This window comes from Temnothorax nylanderi, unplaced genomic scaffold, assembly GCF_030848795.1.
Source record: "Temnothorax nylanderi isolate EJ_2023f unplaced genomic scaffold, tnyl_v1.0 TNYL_tig0003_pilon, whole genome shotgun sequence".
NCBI lineage: Eukaryota > Metazoa > Arthropoda > Insecta > Hymenoptera > Formicidae > Temnothorax > Temnothorax nylanderi.
Window position 1 is genome coordinate 1528909 of NW_027249065.1, and position 12917 is coordinate 1541825.

The following is a 12917-nucleotide window of genomic DNA, read 5'->3' on the forward strand; positions in this document are numbered from 1 at the left end:
ACGAGATTCATTGGATTCAGTCCTTATTTCTCTACGTACTTCTATTCTCCTCCTGTTTCGCCTGCTTTATTGCCTGGTCCCAGAGGTCATGACCGTTCGTAAGTAAACCTGAATACTGATTTTGCTTTATCATTGCATTGTAGACGTGCACAGGCACGCTAATGTATTGGCCATTGACCGATGTTGCCGGATGTTGTCCACCGCTGCTGTATCCGGAGGAACTTTGACTACCGACGGAACCTACAGAACCGGCGGGCGACGGTGTAGGCGAAAGAGAAGGCGTACCTTGTCCCTCCCCCTGAGCAGGCGTTGTCTGAGCTGCTGATTGCTGTGATTGCTAAAATAATTTTTTCAACAGTTATAACTCACGCGCAGATTTAAATTGTAATAAAATAAAAATTGTAATATGTTTGAAGTAATTAATGTATTGAATGTGAAGTGAGATGATCCAGGTAGTAAAAAATATTCACCTTTTGATTGAAATCGTTGACGATCTTCTGAACCTCTTTTACCTCTTGTTTGCGCATATTATAAAGTTTGGAGTACAAGCGTGACTGGCACCAAAGGCTATAAAGACAAATCGCAATTTTGAGACGTGTCCGCTTATGCAATGCTGTACGATTCAAAGAGGAAGCCGGGTACACTCACCTCAGGATGGCCAGCTTAGTGTGTATACTGTTCTCGGGTGAGTTGTTGGATTGACTCTTGAATTTCGACGAGATGTATCTGCGGAACAAAGGGAAAATCGCTTTAATTAGCAAGCTTTCTCCTATTTTTTGTCATGCGCGTACGCGTCTTAATTAGAAATGTACTTACTTGATGAGACTAAGAGTATCTTTGTACATAGTATACGAGGCTTTTTCCGTAACTGGGTCTGATTCCATCGCGTCGCCCGTTAGAAGGAAGTACAGAGCGGCCTCCAGATACATCATGCCCTGTGCCGTAAGATCATTCTCCTCGTCGGCATTGTGCTTTAGTCGCTTAGCTTCGGTCAGGTACTGGTCGTGGTCCCTGAAATATATATATATGCTGTCATACATAAAAAAAATCAATTAGTTCATGAGGAAAAGCATAAAAATACTATTATATCATGCTAGATCTAATTTGAGCTTAGTTTATATTCAAATTCGATTATGATAAACCCTGAGCATCGTGCGTAAACAAACAGCTTACCTATCCTGATCTTCTAATATTTCATTCTGAGGATCGAAGTAAGAATAGTAGACGCGCTGAGCTGGAAGAGGTGGTGGTGGTAATAAACTCGTATCTTGTTTCTCGTCCCTCTCGTGATTTGTCGGTTGAATATCACTTTTCTGTTCAAAATTAAAATATAACATGTACAAGTTTTTCCATTATACTGCAATACATAATTAAAAAATTAACTTAATTTTATTTTAAGTATATTTTTTTTATAAAATTTTTTATAAAAAAAATATATTATCCAGAAAATTAGCATTGGTACATTAGCAGCATGCTTGACACATTAGCATGCTTGCATTAAATTAAGTAATAAAAGTATTACAACTATAACATGACAACTACTTTTAGAATTACTTATATAACCGTTTTCTTCTCAATTTCTTCGCTCGTCGATTACAATATCAAGAAGTAAAGCATATTAAGTATAAAATTATATGAATAAAAGTTGAAAGATAATTACATTCAAAAATGCTTAAAGTTAAATACGTAAGTTGTAATACTTTTCAATTGAGTACTTAACTTTGTCTTATATTTATACCTGACTGGACATTAATCCGTCGTTTGTGACATGCCTCCGTTGTCTTTTGCGGCTCCTGTCCTTATGCTCGGACGAACTCTTCGTTTTCGCGTCCATCGAACACTGAACAGGGCTCAAACTGGACACGGAACTACAACTCGGATTACGTTTCCTCTTGAGTGCATTACCGATCGTACCGGTACCACTGGCACTTCCAGCACCTCCGAGAATAGCACCGCCGCTCTTCGAGTCCGACGATATCGGCTGGCCTTTGATCACAGAACGTGAACTCCTACCGTCACCCTCGCCCAACAGTCCGTCAGAACGGTGAATCCTCGCGCGATCTGACACGACCTGCTGCTGCGGGGGTGGCGTGTCTATGATCTCACCCTCCTCCGGCGTGGACGGCCTCGGTGGTTGCGAGGTCGCCAAGCTAGAGGACGGTCTCTGCCTCGAAGACGGCCTGGTGTCGGGCAATTCCGTACGCTGTCGTAACTCTTGCCCTCTCGAAAGTTGCAGTAATTGCGAGGATATCCTGGCGAGATCGATCTTGCACACGAGACTCGGTACGCCATTCACGTGTGTGAGTGCTGGAGGCGAGCGCAGAAGAATATTGTTTCCACCACTGGACGTCCGCGAGGACGGTCTTTTGTATGGGCTGTCCCCGCCGGTCGGCGTGTGCGTAGCAGAATTACTCGTGTACTCTTCCACGTAGATACCGCATTTACCACCACCTTTTCCACCTTTCCCACCTTTTCCACCACCCTTCCCGCCGCCCTTCGACGTAGAGAAGACGTGGCGCAGCGTGTCGCTTTTCTTCTTGTCCTGTACGTTGCCGGCGTCGTCCTCTTGCAGTTTCGACGCCGGGCTGTTATCGCTATCAGAGTTATCAGGCGAGGTCGTCCTCGTTGGTGGTGCTCGCGGCCTGGGTGGCACTCTGATATTTATAATACTTAGATCAATAATTTAATTTGTTAGTCTCGTTGTCGTACAAAAAAAAACGTAAGTAGCAGAATAAAGAGGAAAGAAGAAAGAAAGAAAAGTTTGAAAATTAATTTAAATCTTAAATATTGATGAACATATCTTAGAACAGAAAGTGTTGCGTTATTATTACTGCAAAAATTATTTATATCTTCGTTGAAACAAAAGCAAGACATTAAAAAATTAAGTGTGAACATTTGCAAGATGTTATAAATTCCATCGCGCCTCGATGGAAAATGGAAAAACATTTACAATTTATAACACCTTTTTTTAGAAAGAAAATCTTGCAAATGTTCACAAGAAAAGATCGATAGCTAATGCGTTGAAATTGTGAAGACCATTTACCTAGCGACTTTGATGCGATTACTCCTTACAGACACCTCCGTTTCGCTGTCGGAGTCCGAACCGCCGACAACGTTGGTCACTCTCGACCTCGGCTGCCTGGGCTTGCCCTTGGCGGAATTTTTCTTCTGGTCTTGCTTCTTCGGCGAGTCCAACAGATTGCTCCGCTTGATGGGGGGAACTCTTGTCCATCGCGCGGCGTCGTCCTCGGAGGCACTATGATTATTTTTCCTGTTCGGTGGCGAACTCTCATCGTCGCTGGACGACACGCTCAGTCTCGATCTCTTTTCGATTTCTTTTCTCGTCGGTGCCACGGCCGACACTTTGGTAGGTCGACGATCGCTGTCGGAATCACTGTGCGATCTCGAGTCGTTGTCGTCGTCGCTCGTGGGCACCATTTCCTTCGATTTCGGTTGCTTCTTCTTGACGAGTGGCGACCGTTTTCTGGAAGTGGCGACCGTTCTCGTCCGGCTGCGCGGCTTGCCGTTCTTCAGACTCTCATCCGACGTCCGATGACTGCGTTTCGGGCTCTTGATGGATTTCCTGGGTCGCCCGGGTCGTTTTCTAGTATCGGCCACCTTCGGCTTTTCCGTCTGGGCGCGATTATCTTCGACCAGCTTATGAACCTTCTCCTGATCGGAGTGATGATCGCTGTCGCTGAGGGAACTCATGTTGTGAGTCCTCTTCAAGGCCTCGTCGAGCTGCCAATCGCGGGGCTGTTCCCTGTGCGACCTGCTGGTCTCCGTCGTTATCTCGAGCGTATTCTCCCGCCTGGCGTTATCCTGCAAAACAATGCAGTTCCTTCTTCAAAGAAAATTCCCTGACATAACTTCTTATAATTATATAATTTAAACATATCTACTTTTATGTAAGAACTATACTAAAAAGCTTTAAAACTTTCTTTCTCAAAGTGTCACTTCCCGAAATTTTCCGATATATTGGTTCTCAAAATACTGCTTCACTTTAATCCGCGCAGATAGTCTAATCTTACCTGAGCCGGCTTCGACTCGGAGTTCTGTTCGCCATGCTGCACCGCCGTCTTGTTGAAGAAAGAACTGAGATCCCAGCGACGTTCCTCCACAGCGGGCGGCGGTTCCTCGACCAAATTCTCCTGCTTCGGCGAGACCGAGGGCGGCGTCGTGGGCCCCTTGGACGGCGGTGGCGCCGACGCCAGGTCATCCTCGTCCTCGGAGTCGTCGCTGCTGTCCGAGCCGGAATCCGAGCCGGAGTCCGAGCTCGAGCTGGCGCTTCCGGAGCTCTGCGGCGCCTCGGCTGGACTCGACGGCTGGCCGACTATGACCGGATTCGTCGGGGAGCACGCGGATGGCAGGGGATGATTGAGAACAGGTGGAGGAGACAGCTCTCGCTTCGGCGTCACCCGCTTCGGGGGCGGTGACGGGTACCTGGGCGGGCTGATCGGCCGCGGGGGTGACAACGGGCCCACGGGTGACATGACCATGGGCGACATGGGTGTCAGAGGCGGTGGCGCCGACGTCATCAACGGCGTCGATAGACTGTAAGGACGCGAGATCAAACGATGCTCTATATTGGACACCGTGATTTTCGATAAAGATATCGAAACGCTGGAAATCGTAGAAATCTCTCGTTGGCCAATTGCTCTAGCACATTTTTAAATTTTGAGACCGTGAAATTTCGAGTGTACTCAAATTGCGTGTATACTCGAAAAAATTATGTGCAGGCACTTAAGAAAGGTTTGGAATTTTTCAAAAAAAATTATTTTTCTATTTTTGACAGCGCTGATTTCTTTTTCAAGCGCGTGAGAAGAAACAAGCACTCAATTATTTAAAATATTATATCTATTTAAATATTCGGGCCAAAAGCATGATTTTGAAGAAATCATGAGATATAGAAGAAACGTTTTAAGAATTTCAAAACTCCCTTTTTTAAGTCTCTGGATATAAAAGAAAAAAACAATTTCGACAATTGAGGATATGTATTTTTTTTATCTCTAATTGCTTATAATCCTAGTTAATTTCTGTAAACAAAAATCAGATACTTACACGACCGTGAGATCCGGACTCCTGTTTGCTCTCGTCGGCCTCGACGATATTTCCTGGGAATAAGAAGACCACTATTAGTAATTTCGCCGTGAAATAAAGTGGAACGGAATTTTTCTTCGCTGTGATGAACAACCATTTAGTTCTTCGTCAAACGCGACTCGATCGTATCGGTTTGCGAAAGTGGTCTGCGGTATCGCAAGAAGCCAACGGAAAAAACAAACTCGAAGGCGAAAGTGCAGCTAATCGCGTTCAGCTTTCATAGTTAAAAAATTACGCTTCTGAAGTTAACAGCGCCCATTTTCTCATTACAATATTAAACGATTGATATTTAATTTAGTAACAAATATTAATTCATAATTCACTTAATTTCATAATTAGCATGAAATATCTATAATAAAATTTATTTAATAACACGCACCTAACAAAATATTGAATATCTCTTGAGATACGTTACCTTATTCTCTTCATCCTCGCTATCCGACAGACTCAGATCCCGCGCGAGATCCCTGCAACAAAAAGAAAGCGCCGTTCAATTTTATTCCGAGGTTGAGAATCGTTGAGTCGTGTGATTCACCGAAGTGCCTTAGCGAAGCGAACGCTAAGAGGGATTTATATCTCGCTGTTTAACGCGATCCCTCTGAAATCGTTCGAGCGAAATCCCACTCGTTAAACAAGGAAACCCGCTCGACGCGATTACGGACGCGAGAGAGATTCTCAACGGGGCGGAGGAGGCGGCGGCGACGGTGACGGTAGCAGCCGGCAGAAAGCGGAGATAATTTGATATCAAGAGCGAAGTGCATTCGATTAGAATCCGAGTCGGAGCGAGGGAAATGCGTGCGAAGAATACACGCGCGACTGCAACCTGTGGAGCACCGCGTATTAAGGAACAATCGTTCATTGATCCTCGGAGCGCGCCGTTCTCGCGCGTCCGCGACCACACTTCGTCTCTCCCATCCATTAGGGTTTCTCTCCGTCGTTCTCCATTGAAAAGCTCAAGGCTGGAGTTTCGATTGGACTCGAGTTGGAGATTAGAAAAATAGGAAAATCCCAAAATAAAGTTCACTTGACGACCAAAATCAAACCCTCCAAATTAGGACAGTAAAAAAAACACACAAATGTATCCACGTTATTATCGTAGCAAGTGATTTAAGACGCAGGAAAATCGCACCGAATTACCGAAATTTCTCGTTTGAAGTTTGTGCGAAGTGTATTGTGCGCTTTAAAGACAACTAAAGGTTTGAAAAATTACCGGGATGGTTAAAAAGCGGTGGGATATATAACGCGTGCTACTTCAACGTTGTATTAAATTACACGTGAGATAATTTATTGCTTTTTGAGAGTGCTTAAATGCATTAAAAAGTTGGGATATTAATTCCAAGTCACGTCTTTCATTATCTTCTCTCTGTATCGCTCTCGCTTAATTTAATAAAGTGGATAATAACAGCGTACAGCTCTTGGACAAGGTCGTGCTTATGCAGACGGCAAAAAATGAGATTCCTTTACGGTCGATCCAACACATACACACAATTACCTATATGCTTAGGTTCTAATGTCTCTTCAACGTTTAAAGACTTTTCGCGCGACAAATAAGGCGCGGGAAGAAAAAAAACATTTTCGCGAACGTAACGGTCGAGATTTGAGCCGAGATCCCGTATGAAGAAAAGCAGAATGGCCAAAGTAATTGGCTCCCGAGTAAAGCTCGGGCGACGTCGCGCGATTCCCAGAGATTACCTCGCTCTCGACGAAACGCTTCGGACAAACTGTTATACGGCGATCGCAATTACCTGCTTCTATGTCATTAAGCAAATACCTACGTCGTTTATCAGTCTGCCCTTGGAATTAGCCGCGTTTAATTTAATAAGAAGGATAATCGCGCGTGCCGCCTGGACTTATAAGCGCTCTGCTCTTTTTCTCTCTCTCTCTCGTTCCTCCCCCTCCCTCCCCCCGGCAAGAGTGAAACGCGCGGGGGCCCATTCGTTCTCTCGATCATCGCGAAGAGGCATGCGAGCCTCTAAGGACCGTCCAACAAGTATCCGGCCCGGGGGACGAGGCGGAGGATAGCGGCGGCGGAAAGCCCCTACACGGAGTGTGTAGGGAGAATGAGCGAAAGAAGAAGATAAGGAGAAAATACGTAGAGCACCGAACATCGACGGCGCACGGAGGAGAGGGCATCGACCCTAAATGCACTGTCCTACGTCCGCGCGCTCTGTGCGAGCGGTGCCTTGTGGTTTTGCCACGCCGATTGCGTGCGCGCGAACGGCGCGGCGCGGCGCGCCGTCTCTAAGCTCTCTCGCCTCTCTGCCTGGCACCTGACTCGTTGACAACCGATCCGACCGGGAGGAAAACTCACTTAGTCGAAGCACAACAGCTTCGAGATCTACAAAAGCTCGCGACACCAAAATCTTCGCGGTTGATAGCAACGTGGGATATTCTATTGTACTTTGAAACCTAATTTACTCTAATTTGATTGCTCGATACAGCTTCAAAGCTCTTTGTTATTCTTTATATTTATAACATATTGGAAACTCACAGGGATAACAGTGATTTATGAAATCAATAATGTATCACAAAAGTATTGCGAAAATTCTAAAAAATTATTATTAACTGTATATTTATTGTATATTGTTATTTATTTAAATAAAAATGACTATTACCTATATATTTAACTGATATATATATTTTTTAAATATTTTATATATACATATATAGACATTGTAATAATAGCAATAAAGTCTTTAAAAAGCTACATAAATTCTTATATCTGTTCCCCTTTCCCTCCTGCTCTTCCTCCGTTAAAAAAAAGATTGTATCGAACGCGTAAAGCATTTCATCAATGCCGTGAGTAACCGTGCAGCCGTATTGTCCCGTGGAGTTAATAATAGCCACGGATTGATTCGAATTACGCGAACGTCTAAGCCTTTGCCGCGACTGCTGACCGGCTCGCCGCACCGCTGCCAACAAGAAACCTGCTAAATCGCCGCACGAAAGAGTTTAACGATCGCGTCTCGAACGGTACAAATTACTCGGGCTTCGTGGGAACGTTCACAATTTTAGAACGGCGCGGCGCGGCGCGGCCGCGCGCCGCATTCGACGTTCGCGTATTGTTTATTAGCGCACGAGCCGCATTTTTCATCGGGACGGGAAACGACGACTAATGGCAAACGCGGGCGATTTATCAAAGCGCACGTTCGTCGGTAACGAGAAGCGTATATTCGGAAAAATTCTATAAAGTATCGTTCTATCGAGGCAGAATCCTGCAAGCGGAGAAAACCCGCTCTCTGTGCCCGGTCTTATCTCCATTTGAACAATTATATTCAGCAATGACATAAATACGTGCTATTTTATAGGTGAATCGTGAAACTTTTGTACTTTATAGATTTTTCTCTTTCAGTAAAATCGGACAAGCTTAATACATTGCAATTTTTGATATCTCATTGTTAGTTACACCTCTCGCACTGTCACTTTGAAATAGAGGATTCTAATATCAAATACCAGGTATAAAATATTTAATAATAAATTCCAGAGTAGCTTTCTAGCAGAAACCTCGCATTCTCGTAATTTGAAATTCACTTGTACCGTTCCCCGGGGATCCTTCACGTTTAACGCTCATACGCGCGGTGAGAACGCGCGGTCCATTGTCAGTCTCCGACTGTGTCGTCGCGCTGATGCAACTCGCTACTCCCTTCGGCGGTCGGCGGTCGGCGGTCGTGGAAAAGGAAGGGAACCTGTTCGCGCGAGGCGTTCCTTTAACCTCACGTTCCGGCGTGCAACGGAACCGTCGCCGTGTCGTAAGCGCGCTGCACACACGAATGCACTCCCACGCGAGCAGCGTGCGCCTGTACACGCGTGCGTGCGTGCGTGAGTGCGGACGCACGTAACGAGGAAGAACACGCACTTGTCCGGCTGGTCGGCCGCGGTAAAAACAAGTGGAAAACGTTTCCGCGGAGGAAGGAGGGAGGCAAGGAGAAACGGACGGCAAGGGTCCGCCGTCCGTTTCATTAAAGGGAAAGGCGTGAATGAGCGTTCCTCGTTTGATAAGAGCGAATCGACGAGGGGAGAAAGGTCGAGATTGGCACACTGTTACACGATATACTCCCGTAGATATGCTGACGAGAGAAAAAAAAACTGCACACGGAGCGCTCCAATCGCGAAGGAATTTATTCGCGATTCTGCCATTTTAGCGGAAATTTAATTCTTTACCCTGCGGCACGTAAAAATTCCACATTTGTTGGAAATTCCTTTCTCCCTCTTTTTTTTTCTCTCAAAATCACCGGCAAATAAATTGTACAATACAACGTACCGTCTATATTTGTTATTTCTCTATTACCAATTGTAAAATGATATTATTAATCAATAAAGAGGAGTGTCAACCGATTGTTTAAGTTTTATTACGCTTATTGTGTCTAAAATTCTTTGCGCCGCCGCGCGGCGCAATTAAAGAGTTTTAATTAAAAGATTAATTATATTATACTTTCTGACGCGTGTACGTGTGTGTGTATGTGATGGATGGACTGCGTGCACGGAGTAACAGGACTCTGTTATAGCCACAAGGTAAACGGCGCAATGCGCAAAAAGGATAATAATCTTAATCGAGGGCAAGTTCACAGGAGCCTCGTTTACGAGCTTCTGCCACGCGGCGTCTATTCAAAGCGTTTGCGCGAACAATCGGCCTCTCTCTCGATGTGTCTATTATCTATTATCTCATCTCTGCCGCTCGCTATCGTCGTGTTTGTTCGCCATCCGCGGCACGTGCGCTTTTACCGTTCGGTTACAATTGTGACAGCCGACTTCCGAACTGTGATTTTACAGCGGCGGACGCGACATCGCGATCGCAATCAGGTTGAAAGAGAAAAACCAGGCAACAATGCCACGTACAGTAGTGTGAAAAAATAAACATAGTATTACGCGATTAACGCGCGCACATCGAACGCTCGTCTATCTCGCGAAGAAATGTAATGTCAACGTGCGCGAGAGTGCGGTAGGCCGTTCCGGGAACGTAATTTTATGTTCACGGTGGAATCAAGATAAATGTAGATAGAGTAGGAGAGCACAGAAGTAGCAAGAAGTTAATGGATTAATCGGCGTAACTAATGCGCAACTCTCTATTTCTGGCGACGTAACGAAAGGCAATATCCGCGTCGGTTAGCTTCGCAACCCTAATCCTCCTCTTCATCGTTCTATACCGCGCGAGCGCGACACGTATTATATATGTATGTATATATACACGTACACGTGATACGCCAACGGAGTTGGCGCTAGTAAGTTTCTGCTTGCTATTAAAGAGAGGAACGACGATGAGAAGCGGAGAGGAAATACGGGAGACCGCGGAGCTGGAGGTGGTCTGGGACGGGGGAGGCGCGCGGGAGGTTGGTTCTCGCTGGAACCTCCAGAGGTGCCGACGACATCGGACGACAAGACGGAGGAGGCAACAGCGCGGTAACGCGATAGTGGTAGTGAGTACTGGCGATGGCACTGATAGCGATGTGGTAGTTGTGAGTAGAATTCCACGAGGCAGCTAGCTAGCAAGCCGCTTGTTGCGAATAACTTCCGAAGTTCGCCATGGTATACGGAGTGTATCAGAATTCAGAGCCGGGATGTGTCTCTCTCTCTCTCTCTCTCTCTCTCTCTCTCTCTCTCTCTCTCTCTAGTCGGTGTGCGCGCGTTGCCGAATGGATGTATATGTTATTAATTAATCGGCGAAGCCCGAAGGCGGATCTCGGGCTTCGCCGTTTCGCAAGATCAACATTCGTATGTTATAAAAAAAGAAGGAGTAAGAAGGAATTCCTGATCGAATGCGCAATCTTGCAATGGCCATCTAGTTTACTTAATGAAATTAATTTTACATTTAAGAAGTTACATTTAATTATGGTTGCTTTCACACAAATCCTCTATTATTTTCTGTTTAAAAAAAAATCAAACAAAAGATTTTAAACGTTCCCGATTATTCCAGATTTTCGAATTCGCCACAAGACATTCTCTTCGAGGAAAGAGACCAGTTTTATCAAATAATCTACCACTGGAAGGCTATTCGGTAGCGACGGAACAGCCTGTGTGTGTATCACTACTTCCTTCTTTCTCCCTCATCCGCTTTCTCCCTTCCTGACTCTTTCTATCCTTCTCTAACAACGCAGCCCACTTCGTTCGCTAGTTGATCCTCTTTCGAGACTCTCTCCTGTCGCCCTCCCTCTCTCGTCTTCTCCTTCTCTCTCTATTTTCTTCCTATCCTATCGTTCTATCCCTCTTCCCCCTTGAAAGACGGATTTTGCCTTTGTCTCTATCGCGGATACCTCTTTAACCCACGGTTGCCTCCATCTCGCTTCAACGCGACGCGTTCCGGTCTCTCTCGCCTCGCGCTCTCCTTTTTCAACGAGTCCCGCATTCCCTTCCACCCGCGTGAGGCTCTCTCTTTAACCCCTCCTCGTTCGCTTTACCGCTTCTGGTTACACGCCATCTGTATCCGCGTGCACACCATCGATGCATCTCGCGAGAGAACACGTGCAACGTGCAACGTCTGTGTGCGTGAGCGCGAGTGCACGTGTACGCGCGTACGTCCGCCGCGCAGGGCTGGCTCGATGCGGGGCGCAACACCTGTGTCTGACAGAGTGAATTTCCGGCAGATTTGCGGCGCTACGGATACACGTCCGATATGATTACGCGTGTGTCATCGCTTTTAATTAGTTCGACGGAATTTCTTCTGGTCGGCAGCACTCCGATGGCGCGCAGTCTCGAGGGAAAACGTGTTATTCGCAAATTAGAGAGTCGGCATTCCAAATTTATTAAAAAAAACATCCATGTCTCTAATATTGATGACAAATACATCATGAAGAAAGAGAAAAATATTGAATCGAGCGTCAATTCGTGGCAGACGTTAAGTTAATTAACGCTCCGTTGCTCTCTATTTTCAAAGAAACGAGATTCGGACCGCTTTTTCTTTCGAACCGGCAGAACGAAAGTCAAATAACAGGTAATATGCTCCTGCTAAGTGGTAAAATACTTCTGAGGATTAATAAACGGCAATCCGGCGCGTCGCTGTGTTAATTATCCTCCGAGGAGCGAGAGGAAATCGACTTTCCACTCTATTTGACTTCTACTTCGCAGACGCGTCGAAGCGATCGGACTGGCAAAGAAGCGGATAATTTTAGCCGGCCACTTGGCGGCTAAATTTGCGAGACGCGCGTTTCGCAATCTCTTCGCCAGGTTTCCACTCGTAAGTTCGCGGAGAATGCCATGCAGGGTGCAACCCTACGGTGAGAGATGCACCCCGCTCTCCTCTCTCTCTTCCACCCTTAACCCATTTTCAACCTCTAGTTGTTTCCCTCTGGGAAAAGACTCGTGCTATACACCACTCTGTCTCCACTACCGTCCTACGTGTGCGTGTACGCCGAAGTTTGCACGTGCGTCCGTGATTGTGCGGCACGAAACGCGTCTGCACATCGCGGCGCATCGGTGATGAAAGGCACCCGTACGGCCGAGCATCAGCAATAATTTCACCTCTACGCGCCGCGGAAAGAGGGAAAGAGAGAAACGGAAACTGTGAGACAGACAGACAGGGAGGGAAGGAGGGAGAAGCGGGGGAGGGCGAACAATTTTGCGCCTCCGGCGTGACAGCGGTGGTGGCGAACGGGAGAGAGCCGGGGATGAGAAATGGGAAGCCTATAGGGGAAGGGAGAAGAAGAGGAGACGAAATATTGGCACCGCGGTATCCGAGAGAAGATAAACGCGCGGCTCCACGACGAATTTGCGCGACAATAAAGCGATTACTGGCGATTGCCGCGGACGCGATACGCGGCGGGTCGCGCGGAGCACACGTGGCGGGTCCGCGACGAACTTTCCCGGCCAGATGATCTCGTTTCCGC

At 46.3% G+C, this 12917-nt stretch overlaps 1 protein-coding gene across 8 annotated transcripts in view; it reads right to left on the reverse strand.

The window, feature by feature from the left end:
* Lilli (AF4/FMR2 family member lilliputian) overlaps positions 1-12917 on the reverse strand; it is a 205543-nt gene that overhangs the window by 7681 nt on the left and 184945 nt on the right. For 5 of the 8 annotated variants that reach the window (XM_071703782.1, XM_071703839.1, XM_071703802.1 and 2 more), the window contains 10 exons: positions 5516-5567; positions 5062-5114; positions 4032-4623; positions 3044-3822; positions 1739-2654; positions 1174-1313; positions 817-1029; positions 649-726; positions 471-567; positions 40-337 (listed from right to left, as the gene is read on the reverse strand). In XM_071703782.1, the coding sequence (XP_071559883.1) occupies positions 40-337; positions 471-567; positions 649-726; positions 817-1029; positions 1174-1313; positions 1739-2654; positions 3044-3822; positions 4032-4623; positions 5062-5114; positions 5516-5567 (3218 nt within the window). The remainder of the gene's footprint in view (positions 1-39; positions 338-470; positions 568-648; positions 727-816; positions 1030-1173; positions 1314-1738; positions 2655-3043; positions 3823-4031; positions 4624-5061; positions 5115-5515; positions 5568-12917) is intronic. The other 3 variants (XM_071703811.1, XM_071703792.1, XM_071703822.1) reach the window with 3 other exon arrangements.